We start from the raw sequence: 21,449 nt of genomic DNA on the forward strand, positions 1-21,449 counted from the left end.
AACATGGTAGAGAAGTTACTGTGTACAGGGCGGAGATACCAGCACTGAAACATGGTAGAGAGGACACTGTGTACAGGGCGGAGATACCAGCACTGAAACATGGTAGAGAGGACACTGTGTTCAGGGCGGAGATACCAGCACTGAAACATGGTAGAGAAGTTACTGTGTACAGGGCGGAGATACCAGTACTGAAACATGGTAGAGAGGACACTGTGTACAGGGCGGAGATACCAGCACTGAAACATGGTAGAGAGGACACTGTGTACAGGGCGGAGATACCATCACTGAAACATGATAGAGAGGACACTGTGTACAGGGCGGAGATACCAGCACTGAAACATGGTAGAGAGGACACTGTGTACAGGGCGGAGATACCAGCACTGAAACATGGTAGAGAGGACACTGTGTACAGGGCGGATATACCAGCACTGAAACATGATATAGAGGACACTGTGTTCAGGGCGGAGATACCAGCACTGAAACATGGTAGAGAGGACACTGTGTACAACTTACAAGTGTCACTTTTGCTGTCCGTGAGTGAGTGATTGAGTTGGGTTTAACGCCGATTTTAACAGTATTCCAGTTATATCACAGCGTGTTAGCTTAATGTGGGAGGAAAGCCCAAGTGATGCAGGTCTTAGACGTTTACCACTTTGGTGAAACCCACGAGCACGGGTATGGTTCTGACAAACCTTGAAACACATTCGGGGCAAACGGGGATTTGAACCCACAATCATAGGTTTCGGGCGTACCAAAGGGACGCAACTCTGTGACAGATTCATGCCTCTATCTCTCATCATAACACCGCGGACATCCTCACATGATGCGATATGGACAAATCCTCACCCACACGACATCAGCGTACTCACTGCTGCACAGCGGCTTCATCTGTTGGCATGACGGTGGACATTGTGGTCGTCATGGTGATGTTGGGGATGCTGCAGTTGTGGGTGGGGTACTCAAGGCCAGACGGTGTTCCTACAACTGTGTAGGCTCCTATAGAGATCCACAGAGGAAACACCAGCCCCAGAACACCGCCGACCACAGCTCCCTGTAGACAATAATAGAACCTACACAAGAACACCGCCGACCACAGCTCCCTGTAGAAGATAATATAACCTAAACAAGAACACCACCGACCACAGCTCCCTGTAGAATATAATATAACCAAAATAAGAACATCGCCGACCCTGCTCCCTGTAGAAGATAATAGAACCTACACAAGAACACCGCCGACCACTGCTCCCTGTAGAAGATAATAGAACCTACACAAGAACACCACCGACCACTGCTCCCTGTAGAAGATAATAGAACCTAAACAAGAACATCGCCGACCACTGCTCCCTGTAGAAGATAACAGAACCTACACAAGATCATCGCCGACCACAGCTCCCTGTAGAAGATGATAGAACCTTCACAGGAACACTGCCGACCACTGCTCCCTGTAGAAGATGATAGAACCTTCACAGGAACACTGCCGACCACTGCTCCATGTAGAAGATGATAGAACCTTCACAGGAACACTGCCGACCACTGCTCCATGTAGAAGATAATATAAGCTAAACAAGAACACCACCGACCACTGCTCCCTGTAGAAGATAATAGAACCTAAACAAGAACATCGCCGACCACAGCTCCCTGTAGAAGATAATAGAACCTACACAAGATCATCGCCGACCCTGCTCCCTGTAGAAGATAATAGAACCTACACAAGAACACCGCCGACCACTGCTCCCTGTAGAAGATAATAGAACCTACACAAGAACACCACCGACCACTGCTCCCTGTAGAAGATAATAGAACCTAAACAAGAACATCGCCGACCACTGCTCCCTGTAGAAGATAACAGAACCTACACAAGATCATCGCCGACCACAGCTCCCTGTAGAAGATGATAGAACCTTCACAGGAACACTGCCGACCACTGCTCCCTGTAGAAGATGATAGAACCTTCACAGGAACACTGCCGACCACTGCTCCATGTAGAAGATGATAGAACCTTCACAGGAACACTGCCGACCACTGCTCCATGTAGAAGATAATATAAGCTAAACAAGAACACCACCGACCACTGCTCCCTGTAGAAGATAATAGAACCTAAACAAGAACATCGCCGACCACAGCTCCCTGTAGAAGATAATAGAACCTACACAAGATCATCGCCGACCACAGCTCCCTGTAGAAGATGATAGAACCTTCACAGGAACACTGCCGACCACTGCTCCCTGTAGAAGATGATAGAACCTTCACAGGAACACTGCCGACCACTGCTCCATGTAGAAGATGATAGAACCTTCACAGGAACACTGCCGACCACTGCTCCATGTAGAAGATAATATAAGCTAAACAAGAACACCACCGACCACTGCTCCCTGTAGAAGATAATAGAACCTAAACAAGAACATCGCCGACCACAGCTCCCTGTAGAAGATAACAGAACCTACACAAGATCATCGCCGACCACAGCTCCCTGTAGAAGATGATAGAACCTTCACAGGAACACTGCCGACCACTGCTCCATGTAGAAGATAATATAAGCTAAACAAGAACACCACCGACCACTGCTCCCTGTAGAAGATAATAGAACCTACACAAGAACACCGCCGACCACAGCTCCCTGTAGAAGATAATATAAGCTAAACAAGAACACCACCGACCACTGCTCCCTGTAGAAGATAATAGAACCTAAACAAGAACACTGCCGACCACTGCTCCCTGTAGAAGATAATAGAACCTACACAAGAACACCGCCGACCACAGCTCCCTGTAGAAGATAATAGAACCTACACAAGAACACCGCCGACCACAGCTCCCTGTAGAAGATAATATAAGCTAAACAAGAACACCACCGACCACTGCTCCCTGTAGAAGATAATAGAACCTACACAAGAACACCGCCGACCACAGCTCCCTGTAGAAGATGATAGAACCTACACAAGAACACCGCCGACCACTGCTCCCTGTAGAAGATAATATAAGCTAAACAAGAACACCACCGACCACTGCTCCCTGTAGAAGATAATAGAACCTAAACAAGAACACCACCGACCACAGCTCCCTGTAGAAGATAATAGAACCTACACAAGAACACCGCCGACCCTGCTCCCTGTAGAAGATAATAGAACCTACACAAGAACACCACCGACCACAGCTCCCTGTAGAAGATGATAGAACCTTCACAGGAACACTGCCGACCACTGCTCCATGTAGAAGATAATATAAGCTAAACAAGAACACCGCCGACCACTGCTCCCTGTAGAAGATAATATAAGCTAAACAAGAACACCACCGACCACTGCTCCCTGTAGAAGATAATAGAACCTAAACAAGAACACCACCGACCACAGCTCCATGTAGAAGATAATAGAACCTACACAAGAACACCGCCGACCCTGCTCCCTGTAGAAGATAATAGAACCTACACAAGAACACCTCCGACCACAGCTCCCTGTAGAAGATAATAGAACCTACACAAGAACACCGCCGACCCTGCTCCCTGTAGAAGATAATAGAACCTACACAAGAACACCACCGACCACAGCTCCCTGTAGAAGATAATAGAACCTAAACAAGAACACCGCCGACCACAGCTCCCTGTAGAAGATAATAGAACCTACACAAGAACACCGCCGACCACAGCTCCCTGTAGAAGATAATAGAACCTAACCAAGAACACCACCGACCACAGCTCCCTGTAGAAGATAATAGAACCTAAACAAGAACACCGCCGACCACAGCTCCCTGTAGAAGATAATAGAACCTAAACAAGAACACCACCGACCACAGCTCCCTGCAGAAGATAATAGAACCTAAACAAGAACACCGCCGACCACAGCTCCCTGTAGAAGATAATAGAACCCACACAAGAGCACCGCCGACCACTGCTCCCTGTAGAAGATAATAGAACCTAAACAAGAAGACCGCCGACCACTGCTCCCTGTAGAAGATAATAGAACCTAAACAAGAACACCACCGACCACAGCTCCCTGTAGAAGATAATAGAACCTAAACAAGAACACCGCCGACCACTGCTCCCTGTAGAAGATAATAGAACCTAAACAAGAACACCACCACAAAAATGTAAATTACCTGGTAGTTTTGCTCAAGTCTGATTTTATGTTTTTAATCACTCATTGAACAGGTAAAATATTCGCGGCCATCTTGAATTTCCAAAGGGCCGCCATTTTGCATTTGATTTGCATTTCTCCAGTGTACGATGAACAAAATAAAATATTAAATAAATCCATTTAAGTGACATTTCGCCCCATTGTATGTGTTCCGAGCTAACTCACCAGCCAGTTGGACCACGGGAAGAAGGCGCCGAGGATGAACATCCCCAGCAGGGGACCAGCAGCCGCACCCGTGAAGCTGAGACACACCTGGCAACATTCCAACATCTTGAAACATGGCTCACGTGTCAAACATTTTATCAAAACAACAAGAATATTGTTCGATTAAGATGCATAAATGTTCTATCGTGAATATATGAATTGTGTTTTAAGCCGCTTTTTGGCCTGACAAGCGAACACTTTTGGGACCCCACCGTGCCAAATTAAATTTCAACATCCTTGGAAATGTACAACAATCGAAGATTGGGATGTTTTGTATTGTCACCTACTGTTGATATAACTACTACGTCATATAGAAAAAAAAGCAAGGACAATAAATGCCACTCATTTAAATATCGAAACGTTATTCCTAAAGCACACTGACAAAAAACATGGGCCTTATACATGCCAATGTGTGTAAAGCACACCCCTCTACCCCGTACAAAATGGTTTTTTTCCATCCTCTTCCCCTGACCTTACCTGTAAGATTGTTCCGCACTCTACCTCTGCCCTCATCTGTAAGATTGTTCCACTCTCTACCTCTGCCCTCACCTGTAAGATTGTTCCACACTCTACCTCTGCCCTCACCTGTAAGATTGTTCCACACTCTACCTCTGTCCTCACCTGTAAGATTGTTCCACACTCTATCCCTGTCCTCACCTGTAAGATTGTTCAACTCTACCTCTGCCCTCACCTGTAAGATTGTTCCACACTCTACCTCTGTCCTCACCTGTAAGATTGTTCCACTCTCTACCTCTGCCCTCACCTGTAAGATTGTTCCACACTCTACCTCTGCCCTCACCTGTAAGATTGTTCCACTCTCTACCTCTGCCCTCACCTGTAAGATTGTTCCACACTCTATCCCTGTCCTCACCTGTAAGATTGTTCAACTCTACCTCTGCCCTCACCTGTAAGATTGTTCCACACTCTACCTCTGTCCTCACCTGTAAGATTGTTCAACTCTACCTCTGCCCTCACCTGTAAGATTGTTCCATCCCCTATCCCTGTCCTCACCTGTAAGATTGTTCCACACTCTACCTCTGTCCTCACCTGTAAGATTGTTCCACTCTCTACCTCTGCCCTCACCTGTAAGATTGTTCCACACTCTACCTCTGCCCTCACCTGTAAGATTGTTCCACACTCTACCTCTGCCCTCACCTGTAAGATTGTTCCACTCTCTACCTCTGCCCTCACCTGTAAGATTGTTCCACACTCTACCTCTGTCCTCACCTGTAAGATTGTTCCACACTCTACCTCTGTCCTCACCTGTAAGATTGTTCCACACTCTACCTCTGTCCTCACCTGTCCGATTGTTCCACACTCTATCCCTGTCCTCACCTGTAAGATTGTTCCACACTCTACCTCTGTCCTCACCTGTAAGATTGTTCCACCTAGGTGTATTGTAAGGAAGGACACGCCAATACCCGCACCACCGAAAACCAGCACTGGGAAGAAGATATATTTTCATTGACTTAGGTTTAGCATACTCGTCACATTGATAAAGTCACACAATCAATGTACACACGTATTATGTTTACAGTAACGTAGGCAACGAAGAATAAAATTTCATTTTTTCTACATTTTATAGATACAAAAATCAAGGTCAATCAATAACAAGAATAATGTTGTTTCGTGTTAAAGAGAGTGAGTGAGTATGGTCTTACGCCGATTTCATTAATATTCCAGCAATATCACGGCTGGGGACACCAGAAATGGGCTTCACACATTGTACCCATGTGGAGAGTCGAACACCAGTCTTCGGTTTGACCAGCGAACTCTTTAACCACTAGGCTACGGCACCCCATGGATTACCATGTTTGGTGAAATGTGTGTGTGTGTGTGTGTGTGTGTGTGTGTGTGTGTGTGTGTGTGTGTGAGAGAGAGAGAGAGAGAGATGGAATCTGGAATGGCATCTTACCAAGCAGCTTGGTGGTGAGTGTTTTCTGGGCCTCTGTTAGTTTGTCCCCAAGGGGAGGTTTTAGGACGTCCTCCCAGAACACGGCAGCCAGGGCGCTCAGGGAGGAGGACATTGTGCTGAAGGGAGTGGAGGAGTTCAACGTCATTCTCAACATGAAATAAGTCCATCAATCCTGCTAACCAATTGTACGAGTCGGACACATCACTAACCCCTTATTACTAGCACCTTATCACTAACCCCTTTTCACTAACCCCTTATCACTAACCCCTTATCACTAACCCCTTATTACTAACCCCTTATCACTAACCCCTTATCACTAACCCCTTATCACTAACCCCTTATCACTAACCCCTTATCACTAACCCCCTGTCACTAACCGCTTATTACTAACCCCAGCAGGCACGTTAATGATGTCCATTTAAAGTAAACCCGCGAACTGAGAATGTAATGAGACCAGGGACTAATTATGACTTTAGCCTCATCCCGACATATACACATAAGGTGGGAGACACGTCGCCATATTGGTGATGACCTAAAGTGTGTTTTACCCTTCAGACTCCCTTTAGTTCTTCAGTGCTCCACTAAACTGAACACTTCCTACCTGAGTGCTCCACTAAACTGAACACTTCCAACCTGAGTGCTCCACTATACTGAACACTACCTACCTGAGTGCTCCACTTAACTGAACACTTCCTACCTGAGTGCTCCACTATACTGAACACTTCCAACCTGAGTGCTCCACTATACTGAACACTACCTACCTGAGTGTTCCACTATACTGAATACTACCTACCCGAGTGCTCCACTATACTGAACACTACCTACCCGAGTGCTCCACTATACTAAACACTACCTACCTGAGTGTTCCACTATACTGAACACTACCTACCTCAGATCGCCACTATACTGAACACTTCCTACCTGAGTGCTCCACTATACTGAACACTTCCTACCTGAGTGCTCCACTATACTGAACACTACCTACCTGAGTGCTCCACTATACTGAACACTTCCTACCCGAGTGCTCCACTATACTAAACACTACCTACCTGAGTGCTCCACTATGCTGAACACTACCTACCTGAGTGCTCCACTATACTGAACACTACCTACCTGAGTGCTCCACTATACTGAACGCTACCTACCTAAGTGCTCCACTATACTGAACAGTACCTACCTGAGTCCTCCACTATACTGAACGCTACCTACCTGAGTGCTCCACTATACTGAACACTACCTACCTGAGTGCTCCACTATACTGAACACTACCTACCCGAGTGCTCCACTATACTGAACACTACCTACCTGAGTGCTCCATTATACTGAACACTACCTACCTCAGTGCTCCATTATACTGAACACTACCTACCTGAGTGCTCCACTATACTGAACACTACCTACCTGAGATCTCCACTATGCTGAACACTTCCTACCTGAGTGCTCCACTATACTGAACACTACCTACCTGAGTGCTCCACTATGCTAAACACTACCTACCTGAGTGCTCCACTATACTGAACACTTCCTACCTGAGTGCTCCACTATACTGAACGCTACCTACCTAAGTGCTCCACTATACTGAACAGTACCTACCTGAGTCCTCCACTATACTGAACGCTACCTACCTGAGTGCTCCACTATACTGAACACTACCTACCTGAGTGCTCCACTATACTGAACACTACCTACCCGAGTGCTCCACTATACTGAACACTACCTACCTGAGTGCTCCACTATACTGAACACTACCTACCTCAGTGCTCCACTATACTGAACACTACCTACCTGAGTGCTCCACTATACTGAACACTACCTACCTGAGATCTCCACTATACTGAACACTTCCTACCTGAGTGCTCCACTATACTGAACACTACCTACCTGAGTGCTCCACTATGCTGAACACTACCTACCTGAGTGCTCCACTATACTGAACACTTCCTACCTGAGTGCTCCACTATACTGAACAGTATCTACCTGAGTGCTCCACTATACTGAACACTTCCTACCTCAGTGCTCCACTATACTGAACACTACCTACCCGAGTGCTCCACTATACAAAACACTACCTACCTGAGTGCTCCACTATACTGAACACTACCTACCCGAGTGCTCCACTATACTGAACACTACCTAACTGAGTGCTCCACTATACTGAACGCTACCTACCTGTGTGCTCCACTATACTGAACACTTCCTACTTGAGTGCTCCACTATAGTGAACGCTACCTACCTGAGTGTTCCAATATACTGATCAGTACCTACCTGAGTCCTCCACTATACTGAACACTACCTACCTGAGTGCTCCACTATACTGAACGCTACCTACCTGAGTGCTCCACTATACTGAACACTGCTTGAGTGCTCCACTATTCTGAACACTACCTACCTGAGTGTTCCACTATACTGAACACTTCCTACCTGAGTGCTCCACTAAACTAAACACCACCCACCTGAGTGCTCCACTATACTGAACACTTCCTACCTGAGTGCTCCACGAAACTGAACGCTACCTTCCTGAGTGCTCCACTATACTGAACACTTCCTACCTGATTGCTCCACTATACTGAACACTACCTACCTGAGTGCTCCACTATGCTGAACACTACCTACCCGAGTGCTCCACTATACTGAACACTACCTACCTGAGTGCTCCACTATGCTGAACACTACCTTCCTGAGTGCTCCACTATACTGAACACTACCTACCTGAGTGCTCCACTAAACTGAACGCTACCTTCCTGAGTGCTCCACTATACTGAACACTTCCTACCTGAGTGCTCCACTATACTGAACGCTACCTACCTGAGTGCTCCACTAAACTGAACACTTCCTACCTGAGTGCTCCACTATACTGAACACTTCCTACCTGAGTGCTCCACTAAACTGAACACTTCCTACCTGAGTGCTCTACTATACTGAACGCTACCTACCTGAGTGCCCCACAGAAGAGACAGGCGATGAACAGTCCCGGGACCCCGGGGTACCCCAGCACCTCAAGCACAAAGTAGGCCATCAACTGGAATAAAAAGTGTGAGTGAGTGAGGCTCCCGTTTTGCAATATTCCAGCAATAACACGTCAAGGGACACCAGCAATGGCCTCCACACGTTCTGCCCATGTTGGGAATCACAGCCTAGAGTTCAGCACGACTGGCAAACACTTGACTCACTTGACCACCAATCTTTCCTGAATTAAACGAATGAAGCATGCGCCTAAACATGTCATGTTTGTCAAAAATCACCATAAGCCAAAAAACATTGTACACATGTAACATTGTATTTTAATGAGTAGTAACTATGCCAATGCGTTATGAGAGACAAGTTCCAACAGAATGATAGACAAAGGAAAACATTTCAAGATCTTACTTGGTTCGCGTTGCTGACTTTTTTCGCAAACAGCGGATCACATCCTTTCTTAGCGTAGTACGCAAACATGATGATCCCTGCCAGACACACGGAGGTCATCAGCAGGATGACCCCGACAATGTTCAGAATCACTGATCTGAAAAGAAACTCATCGTGACTAATCACCTTGGATGGCATATACGTGCAGGCATCTGAAGATCTGCATACGGGAACACTGATGAGGAAGAGAACTCATTGATGTCAACTTCTTTATATGAGGAATACAACGTTTCCTTATGAAAGAGGTAAGCATATACTCCGAAACGTTGTGTTCCTTACGACGGAATTGTTATCAGCAATATTCTGTAGATGGAAACACACTCGGGGACTCATGTCAGGAATGGAACCCGGGTCTTTGGCGTGACGGGCGAAGGCTTTAACCAAATATAAACCGGGCTTAGGAAACAGATTGTAGGGTTTGCAATCTCAGAAAAAACAAAACAAGTTCAATTCTGGGAAAAACAGTTGATATAGGTCTGTACACCTACACCCCACACGGCCGACGTGGGCATAAACGTCGTCCCTTGATCAATGGGGCATTTGTGACTAAACGTGGTGACCATAGATATAGTAAATTACATATTCGAAGGTTCAGGACCCACATTAAACTGACACGTAAAGAAATAATTGAAATACTGTACTATAGGTACAATTCCCATACTCACTCACTCACTCACTCACTCACTCACTCACTGATTTACTCACTCACTCACTCACTCACTCACTCACTCACTCACTCACTCACCCACTCAACTGTGTATCGAGTGTTTCATAACAACGACTTTCAGGGACCGGGTGGCTGATACGCTGCGATTCGCTCAGCAGAGTTGCGTCCCTTGGGCATGCCAGAAGCCTATGATTGTAGGTTCGAATCCCGGTTCGTCCTGATTATGTTTCAAGGTTTGCCAGCACCATACCCGTACTCGTGGGTTTCACTAACGTGGTAAACGTCTAAGACCTGCATCACTTCGGGCTTTCCTCCCACATCAAGCTGAGACGCCGTGATATAACTGGAATACTGTTAAAAGCGTTGTTAAACCCAACTCACTCACTCACTCACTCACTCACTCACTCACTCACTCACTCACTTACTCACGCACGCAAGCAAGCGCGCACGCACGCACGCACGCACGCACGCAGGCACTGACTGACTGACTGACTGACTGACTGACTCACTGACTGACTCACTCCCACATTCACTCCCACACTCACTCCCACATTCACTCCCACACTCACTCCCACACTCACTCCCACACTCACTCACTCACTCACTCACTCACTCACTCACTCACTCACTCACTCACTCACTATTTACGACTCACAGTCTCGCTTGCTGCAGTGTGGGCAGCATGCTGTACCGCTGGGCGGTCACCTGACTCAGGCCGTAGGTATAGGACCAGGTGATCGCCGTTCCGATGACCAGTGACCAGAAGGACTGACGCACAGTTGGGTCGGGGTCAAAGCTAAAACATGAACGTCATTAATATTTTTAAAATTATCCAGGAATGATGTTTCAATGGAAATACCTACAGAGAAAGAGAGAGAGTTTCTACCATATATACATCCAAATATATATATTAGACCACCTATATTTGAAACTACATTGTCCGCTTTGATAGAGGCGAACTTGTCGGAAGTTTCAGCTACCAGAGTATGTATAAAAGCTCAAATTTGCAGTTGGTTTTGTAGGCCTTGTTTTACCCCATAAAAGCCGAGCGCCAGACAGGGTGACAACGAATACCATAAGGTCTTTGCGTTGGGTCGTACCGTTATTGACGTCATTAGGTAGAGGGTTTCAGCCACAAGGGTAAGGCTAAAAGTGTTCGTCAGAAATAATAGATGGTTGGAACAATAGAGTGTCGTCATAAGAATAATTTATATTGGTTTAAATAATGTTGAAGCACCTAAACTGAAATAGGGGTCTTGTATATTAACAGATATCGAAAAAAAATAATTCTAAATACCATTCTGTGCCGTCGATTATACGAAACGCACTTTGTTTGTAATGCTTTCAATTTCCATGTGTGATATCATACTAGTATCATTTGTATGAATCTAACTGTAAGTGCGTAAAGATTGTTGAAATCTTTCACAAAGTCAAATGTTATTTATCTTCACAAGCAGCGCTTCATGTCCTAATATCCATATGTTTTGATGCTGAAATGTTGTATAGCGCTTGTAAAAGACACAAATTATCCAGAAAAAACATGTTAAACATCAGGAAACCTGACACACCGTTACGATGTCGATGTGCAATCCGTAGTCTGTAGTTTTGTTGACTTAACATCTGTTGGTATTGCACTGCACTCTAATCTAATCAATCTCACCCGACTGCAGTAAGACATTCTACACATCAATGATCACATCTAAATTAATTACCCTTCGTTGATTAAATAGTAACCCCAAAGAAGAGGAAACGCAAAATGAGACCAACTGATTGATAAATACCAGACACCATCGTCCGAACAGACACTATAGGAAGTAGCATCTGGTATTTCGCAAACAATAATTCATTTATTGATACCAAAGAATGAATCATATCAGTAAATATTTATTGATATTGCGAATCATTATATACTAATAAATGCATATATTATATCAACTTATGTATTTTATCATAAAACAAATCGAATTTGTGATATTTTAAATATCAAAAGTAGCTTTCGTTATCACAAATTGTGAGAATTAAATTCGCTGGAGTGTTTTGTCAATGGGTTCCAGCATATCGGTAGATATATGTTTAATTGCACATCTCCTTCTCTACTGGGTGAATGTTTGTTACTCAACGTTTAGTGATTTTCCAAGGGATCCATTTCGATGAAATGACGCAATGTCGGCCACACAAATGGTTCCTGGTGGTATGGCAACAACAAAGTCTGTCCCTGTGTCCTTAGGCCTGGTTTTGCATAGTTCGCGTGGACAGGTATCGTAACATTTACATGTATAGCCATATTCAGATGATGTCTCTACATGTCCCTCGGTTGGGCATGAGGAGACGTCCTCCGGATGTGATCAGTGTCTGGGGTGGCCCCACCAGATATTGCCTTACACTGTTGATCACTTGACTATGACATGGGTACAGCGTTACTGAGACATCTACGTGTTGATCTGTCCGTCTTATTCCTGACAGTTACCAGTCTTATACCGCCCCAATTACAGCCTTTGAAGTCGCTGTCGAATATGCTTCATTGTGTTTCCGAAAATCCTCCCAAGAAAGAAACATTCCAGTAAAATGCTGGATGTTATAAATAACAAAATATTGAAGCGACACTATCCCCCCGAAATCTCTTGTGAGTCACAAGAGTGAAGTACTTACTCAAAGAACTGAATCCTCCCCCATTCTTCGTTCACTCTCCACACCTCACCCAATCCTCCCACGACATACGCTCCCTGCAATATAAGCGTTCACAATCCATCAAACATTATTTCACTTTGTGTGAACTTTAGACAAAAGAGAGAGAGCGGAAGGTCCGGGGTCCGATCCCCGGCCGCGTCATACCAAAAGACGTGAAAAGATGGTACTTGTTGTTACCCTACATGGCGCTCAGCATTAAGGTGCTAAAAGAAGGACTGGTCGGCTACTGTGTCAGTATACTGTGAGTGGGGTATTCATGTTAAACTAACACAATCGGCATTAGTCCGGACTTATACAAGCAGCCACACACACACACGCACGCACGCACGCACGCACGCGCACGCACGCACGCACGCACGCACGCACGCACGCACGCACACACACACACACACACACACACACACGCACAAACAAACCCAGACACCACACAGGCACGTGCACACACACAAATACATACACTATATAATTACCATAAACTTGATCGCGGCTATAAACGTCTATATTTATCTTATATATATGTTTGTTTAAGGAAGGAACATCGACACATTATGCACTCTTTCTAGATGTTAATAAAATGTACAAACTTTTAAAATAGTTACCAGTATCTAAATTCTGATGACTCCCTAAACACAATCCGACCTCGGCATTATTGGACAAGTCCATTGTATGAACAGGAGGGTTAAGTTTGGTATTTCCCGGCTATTCTTACAAGTTTCACGTCGAATATCTCAACCTTTTTTCCCCAAACCGATTATCATGTCTCTCCCACTTTTGGGTGCGATCGTTCGGCCCTCGCGTTTATCTGCGTTGTCCAGTTAGATCTATCTGGAACAACTTGCTAGCCTCGGAGTTAAACGTTTATCGATTATAGTTGATACATTTGATATCAAAAGACACCCATCAATTGTCTATTTACTCTATGTTTAATTAACACATCCGTTGAAATCAAATATTAACATACTTACTCTGACGATTATAGCTAGTATCCCGGCAAGCATCACAACGGACTGAAAAACGTCTGCCCACACAACTGCTTTCATTCCTCCCTGAAACAATGAACTAATTAGTATTAATATTAATCACTGAGGTATGTGGTCGGTTACTCTTTCCCTGCCCCTTCAGGAGTGTTGCCCATTTCTTTCTGTAGTCAACACTTACTTTGCCTTTGCATGTGTTTGTGACGAGTGCCACCCGTCGGCCAATATAACTAAACTTTTCGACAACACATTTTATCACCACTAACTGATATTGATTCAAAAACACATGGTTATGATGTGGTCGGCTTCGTACAAAAGATCCTTCTTTAAGCAGAAATGCCTCATGCTTATGGAATTGCTTTTGTGGCTTTTATCGTATAAGTCTTATTTTGCCTTGATGATCAAAAGCACTTTATCAGCACAATACCAAACAGTATGTATTACACATAGCGTGTTGATTGTTTCTATGTCTGTTGTTTAAAGACACACTCAACACTATTCCAACTATGTGATGTGATGTTTGTTGTTTGACGCCGCACTCAGCAATGTTCAAGCTTTATGGCGGCGGTCTGTAAATAATCGAATCTGGACCAGACAATCCAGTGACTGACATCATGAGCATCGATCCATGCAATTGGAACACGATGACATGCATCAACCAAGTCAGCGAGCCTGACCTCCCGATCCCGTTAGTCGCCTCTTACAGCAAGCATGGCTTGCTGAAGACCTGCACTACCCCGGATCTTCACGGGTCTCGCTACATGACGGCGGTCTGGACCAGACAATCCAGTGACTGATACCAAGAGCATCTATCTACGCAAATTCGATATCATGACATTCATCAACCAAGTCAGCGAGCCTGGCTACCTGATCCCGTTAGTCGCCTCTTACAAGCATGGGTGGAAGTAGAGTAAAATTATTGATATACAAGACCAGATCATTCAAAGTACATTTATTCCTACCAGAGTTTTACACAGTATTTTTGTTTTGGGGATTTCTAGTTGATGGCCAAATTGCGTATCATCACCATCGACTGAAGAGATAGTGTAAATCCTGCTTGGGAACCGTGCAGGCAGCAGAAATATCGTAAGTCCCCGCGGTCCCTAGTATGGTGGCCTAACTTTGGTTGCTGGCGATCCGTAGTCTTGTTATGTACAGCGATATCTTTTTATGGTAACCTACTAGTTTTAAATATAAATCTGTGATATATCTACTAGTTATCTTACTGTCTTTTGTTGACATGTGTTTATATAGTCTAATTGTGTTTATTTTGTGTAATATCTTAAAGTCACGATGTGGTCGAAATACTGCGGATGTGCCTTTAAATCCTGGACAGAGCCTTCAACAATCACAGTTCAATAAAACCATCACATCAATTTTGCACAGACCGCCTCCGTGGTCTTGTGGTAGAGCGTCCGCCCGGGGAGCGGAAGGTCCGGGGTTCGATCCCTGGCCGCGTCTTCCCAAAAGACGTCAAAAGATGGTACTTGTTGTTACCCTGTCTGGTATTAAAGGGTCAAACCAAGATTGGACTGGTCGGCTCGGAGTCATTATACTGTGTCTGAGTGGGGTATTCATGTTAAACTGCGGCATGGTATCTCAGTGTGCTAGCTCTATATATCGAAATTAGTCCACACCAGTGCGAGCGGCCACACACACGTGCATGCACAATAAGTGGAATAATTGTGGACGCGACGTTTAACCCCATTTTAGTTAACCTCAGTTTTGCACGAAGCAAGTGGGAGGTGTTTACAGTATACCTACCAGACAGGTGTAGAAAGTGGGAGGTGTTGACAGTATACCTACCAGACAGGTGTAGAAAGTGGGAGGTGTTGACAGTATACCTACCAGACAGGTGTAGAAAGTGGGAGGTGTTGACAGTATACCTACCAGACAGGTGTAGAAAGTGGGAGGTGTTGACAGTATACCTACCAGACAGGTGTAGAAAGTGGGAGGTGTTGACAGTATACCTACCAGACAGGTGTAGAAAGTGGGAGGTGTTGACAGTATACCTACCAGACAGGTGTAGAAAGTGGGAGGTGTTGACAGTATACCTACCAGACAGGTGTAGAAAGTGGGAGGTGTTGACAGTATACCTACCAGACAGGTGTAGAAAGTGGGAGGTGTTGACAGTATACCTACCAGACAGGTGTAGAAAGTGGGAGGTGTTGACAGTATACCTACCAGACAGGTGTAGAAAGTGGGAGGTGTTGACAGTATACCTACCAGACAGGTGTAGAAAGTGGGAGGTGTTGACAGTATACCTACCAGACAGGTGTAGAAAGTGGGAGGTGTTGACAGTATACCTACCAGACAGGTGTAGAAAGTGGGAGGTGTTGACAGTATACCTACCAGACAGGTGTAGAACGTGGACACCAGGCCGACTGTGATTATCGTGGCCCATGTTGGAAAGCCAGTGACTAATGGAAACATAATGAACACATCAATATCATGCACAATTATTATAAATGTTAACAGCTGTTAGAATATATATTGTAAAACGATATTAATTTTTACATCACGAGGATGTTATCTTGCTTATTACAAACTATTTATTATGTAGCTACGTTGCTTATAACTGCATATGATAGTGATTTATTGACGAATCATACTGAAACACATACCTGCTTCTAACGCTGTCGACGGAGCCAATGACACCACGCCCATATACGTCACCTGCAATACACAGGCATGCATCTGTCATTCAGAACACAGTGTATGCATTCATCTGTCACTCAGAACACAGCGTATGCATTCATCTGTCACTCAGAACACAGTGTATTAATTCATCTGTCACTCAGAACACAGTGTATGCTTTCATCTGTCACTCAGAACACTGTGTATGCATTCATCTGTCACTCAGAACACTGTGTATGCATTCGTCTGTCACTCAGAACACAGTGTATTAATTCATCTGTCACTCAGAACACTGTGTATGCTTTCATCTGTCACTCAGAACACTGTGTATGCATTCATCTGTCACTCAGAACACTGTGTATGCATTCGTCTGTCACTCAGAACACAGTGTATGCATTCATCTGTCAAATAGAACACAGTGTATGCATTCATCTGTCACACAGAAGACTGTGTATGCATTCATCTGTCACACAGTACACAGTGTATGCATCTATCAGTCACACAGAACACTGTGTATGCATTCATCAGTCACACAGAACACAGTGTTTGCATTCATCTGCCACACAGAACACAGTGTATGCATTCATATGTCAATCAGAACAAAGTGTATGCGTTCATCTGTCAATGAGAACACAGTGTATGCATTCATCTGTCACTCAGAACACAGTGTATGCATTCATCTGTCAAATAGAACACTGTATGCATTCATCTGTCACTCAGAACACAGTGTATGCATTCATCTGTCACACAGAAGACTGGGTATGCATTCATCTGTCACACAGAACACAGTGTATGCATTCATCTTCACTCAGAACACAGTGTATGCATTCATCTGTCACACAGAACACAGTGTATGCATCTATCAGTCACTCAGAACACAGTGTATGCATTCATCTGTCACTCAGAACACTGGGTATGCATTCATCTGTCACTCAGAACACAGTTCATGCATTCATCTGTCACTCAGAGCACAGTGTATGCATTCATCTGTCACTCAGAACACTGTACATGCATTCATCTGTCACTCAGAGCACAGTGTATGCATTCATCTGTCACTCAGAATACAGTGTATGCATTCATCTGTCACTCAGAACACTGTGTATGCATTCATCTGTCACTCAAAACAGAGTGCATGCATTCATTTTTCACTCAGAACACAGTGAGGAGAGGCCATGATATAACTGAAATACTCCCACATCAATCTGACACCCCGTGATATAACTGAAATACTCCCACATCAATCTGACACCCGGTGATATAACTGAAATACTCCCACATCAAGCTGACACCCGGTGATATAACTGAAATACTCCCGCATCAAAATGACACGCCGTGATATAACTGAAATACTCCCACATCAAGCTGACACCCGGTGATATAAGTGAAATACTCCCACATCAAGCTGACTCCCGTTGATATAACTGAAATACTCAAACATCAAGCTGACACCCGGTGATATAACTGAAATACTCCCACATCAAGCTGACACGCCGTGATATAAGTGAAATACTCCCACATCAAACTGACACCCGGTGATATAACTGAAATCCTCACACATCAAACTGACACCCGGTGATATAAGTGAAATACTCCCACATCAAGCTGACACGCCGTGATATAACTGAAATACTCCCATATCAAGCTGACACCCCGTGATATAAGTGAAATACTCCCACATCAAGCTGACAGGCTGTGATATAAGTGAAATACTCCCACATCAAGCTGACACCCGGTGATATAACTGAAATCCTTACACATCAAACTGACACCCGGTGATATAACTGAAATCCTTACACATCAAGCTGACACCCCGTGATATAACTGAAATACTCCCACATCAAGCTGACACCCCGTGATATAAGTGAAATACTCCCACATCAAGCTGACACCCCGTGACATAAGTGAAATACTCCCACATCAAACTGACACGCCGTGATATAACTGAAATACTCCCACATCAAACTGGCACGCCGTGATATATATGAAATACTCCCACATCAAGCTGACACCCCGTAATATAACTGAAATACTCCCACATCAAACTGACACCCCGTGATGTAAGTGAAATACTCCCACATGAAGCTGACACCCGGTGATATAACTGAATTCCTCACATATCAGACTGACACGCCTTGATATAACTGAAATCCTGCCACATCAAGCTGACACCCCGTGATATAACGGGTATACTCCCGCATCAAAATGACACGCCGTGATATAACTGAAATACTCCCACATCAAGCTGACACCCGGTGATATAAGTGAAATACTCCCACATCAAGCTGACACCCGTTGATATAACTGAAATACTCACACATCAAGCTGACACCCGGTGATATAACTGAAATACTCCCACATCAAGCTGACACGCCGTGATATAAGTGAAATACTCCCACATCAAACTGACACCCGGTGATATAACTGAAATCCTCACACATCAAACTGACACCCGGTGATATAAGTGAAATACTCCCACATCAAGCTGACACGCCGTGATATAACTGAAATACTCCCATATCAAGCTGACACCCCGTGATATAAGTGAAATACTCCCACATCAAGCTGACAGGCTGTGATATAAGTGAAATACTCCCACATCAAGCTGACACCCGGTGATATAACTGAAATCCTTACACATCAAACTGACACCCGGTGATATAACTGAAATCCTTACACATCAAGCTGACACCCCGTGATATAACTGAAATACTCCCACATCAAGCTGACACCCCGTGATATAAGTGAAATACTCCCACATCAAGCTGACACCCCGTGACATAAGTGAAATACTCCCACATCAAACTGACACGCCGTGATATAACTGAAATACTCCCACATCAAACTGGCACGCCGTGATATATATGAAATACTCCCACATCAAGCTGACACCCCGTAATATAACTGAAATACTCCCACATCAAACTGACACCCCGTGATGTAAGTGAAATACTCCCACATGAAGCTGACACCCGGTGATATAACTGAATTCCTCACATATCAGACTGACACGCCTTGATATAACTGAAATCCTGCCACATCAAGCTGACACCCCGTGATATAACGGGTATACTCCCACATCATTATGAATGTAGTTGTCTTGTCTGTGTTTCTAGGGTCCTATACGTACTTGTTTGACTATCATCATGCCTGTTGTTCGCGTCAGTCTGGCAGCCCGTGTCTGTGTTTCCAGGGTCCTATACGTACTTGTTTGACTATCATCATGCCTGTTCCCGTCAGTCTGGCAGCCCGTGTCTGTGTTTCCAGGGTCCTATACGTACTTGTTTGACTATCATCATGCCTGTTCGCGTCAGTCTGGCAGCCCGTGTCTGTGTTTCCAGGGTCCTATACGTACTTGTTTGACTATCATCATGCCTGTTCGCGTCAGTCTGGCAGCCCGTGTCTGTGTTTCTAGGGTCCTATACGTACTTGTTTGACTATCATCATGCCTGTTCCCGTCAGTCTGGCAGCCCGTGTCTGTGTTTCTAGGGTCCTATACGTACTTGTTTGACTATCATCATGCCTGTTCGCGTCAGTCTGGCAGCCCGTGTCTGTGTTTCTAGGGTCCTATACGTACTTGTTTGACTATCATCATGCCTGTTCCCGTCAGTCTGGCAGCCCGTGTCTGTGTTTCTAGGGTCCTATACGTACTTGTTTGACTATCATCATGCCTGTTCCCGTCAGTCTGGCAAGCCGTGTCTGTGTTTCTAGGGTCCTATACGTACATGTTTGACTATCATCATGCCTGTTCCCGTCAGTCTGGCAGCCCGTGTCTGTGTGTCTAGGGTCCTATACGTACTTGTTTGACTATCATCATGCCTGTTCGCGTCAGTCTGGCAGCCCGTGTCTGTGTTTCCAGGGTCCTATACGTACTTGTTTGACTATCATCATGCCTGTTCCCGTCAGTCTGGCAGCCCGTGTCTGTGTTTCCAGGGTCCTATACGTACTTGTTTGACTATCATCATGCCTGTTCGCGTCAGTCTGGCAGCCCGTGTCTGTGTGACCAGGGTCCTATACGTACTTGTTTGACTATCATCATGCCTGTTCGCGTCAGTCTGGCAGCCCGGGTCTGTGTTTCTAGGGTCCTATACGTACTTGTTTGACTATCATCATGCCTGTTCCCGTCAGTCTGGCAGCCCGTGTCTGTGTTTCTAGGGTCCTATACGTACTTGTTTGACTATCATCATGCCTGTTGTTCGCGTCAGTCTGGCAGCCCGTGTCTGTGTTTCCAGGGTCCTATACGTACTTGTTTGACTATCATCATGCCTGTTGTTCCCGTCAGTCTGGCAGCCCGTGTCTGTGTTTCCAGGGTCCTATACGTACTTGTTTGACTATCATCATGCCTGTTCGCGTCAGTCTGGCAGCCCGTGTCTGTGTTTCTAGGGTCCTATACGTACTTGTTTGACTATCATCATGCCTGTTCGCGTCAGTCTGGCAGCCCGTGTCTGTGTTTCTAGGGTCCTATACGTACTTGTTTGACTATCATCATGCCTGTTCGCGTCAGTCTGGCAGCCCGTGTCTGTGTTTCTAGGGTCCTATACGTACTTGTTTGACTATCATCATGCCTGTTGTTCCCGTCAGTCTGGCAAGCCGTGTCTGTGTTTCTAGGGTCCTATACGTACTTGTTTGACTATCATCATGCCTGTTCCCGTCAGTCTGGCAGCCCGTGTCTGTGTTTCTAGGGTCCTATACGTACATGTTTGACTATCATCATGCCTGTTCCCGTCAGTCTGGCAGGCCGTGTCTGTGTTTCTAGGGTCCTATACGTACTTGTTTGACTATCATCATGCCTGTTCCCGTCAGTCTGGCAGCCCGTGTCTGTGTTTCTAGGG

General features: G+C 45.1%; 1 protein-coding gene across 1 annotated transcript in view; it reads right to left on the reverse strand.

Annotated features, from left to right (window-relative positions):
• Positions 1 to 850: 850 nt before the first annotated feature.
• Positions 851 to 21,449, reverse strand: part of LOC124121974 (sodium-coupled monocarboxylate transporter 1-like) — a 40,949-nt gene continuing 20,350 nt past the window's right edge. Inside the window, exons 3-13 of the mRNA XM_048395489.1 lie at positions 16,608 to 16,659; positions 16,336 to 16,403; positions 13,972 to 14,052; positions 12,968 to 13,041; positions 10,974 to 11,114; positions 9,613 to 9,748; positions 9,180 to 9,265; positions 6,247 to 6,362; positions 5,703 to 5,773; positions 4,293 to 4,379; positions 851 to 1,051 (exon numbers count right to left, since the gene is read on the reverse strand). Of these exons, the coding sequence (XP_048251446.1) occupies positions 866 to 1,051; positions 4,293 to 4,379; positions 5,703 to 5,773; positions 6,247 to 6,362; positions 9,180 to 9,265; positions 9,613 to 9,748; positions 10,974 to 11,114; positions 12,968 to 13,041; positions 13,972 to 14,052; positions 16,336 to 16,403; positions 16,608 to 16,659 (1,098 nt within the window). The 3' untranslated portion in view covers positions 851 to 865. The remainder of the gene's footprint in view (positions 1,052 to 4,292; positions 4,380 to 5,702; positions 5,774 to 6,246; positions 6,363 to 9,179; positions 9,266 to 9,612; positions 9,749 to 10,973; positions 11,115 to 12,967; positions 13,042 to 13,971; positions 14,053 to 16,335; positions 16,404 to 16,607; positions 16,660 to 21,449) is intronic.

Source organism: Haliotis rufescens, unplaced genomic scaffold, assembly GCF_023055435.1.
Source record: "Haliotis rufescens isolate VD_foot unplaced genomic scaffold, xgHalRufe1.0.p SCAF_14, whole genome shotgun sequence".
Classification (NCBI taxonomy): Eukaryota; Metazoa; Mollusca; class Gastropoda; order Lepetellida; family Haliotidae; genus Haliotis; species Haliotis rufescens.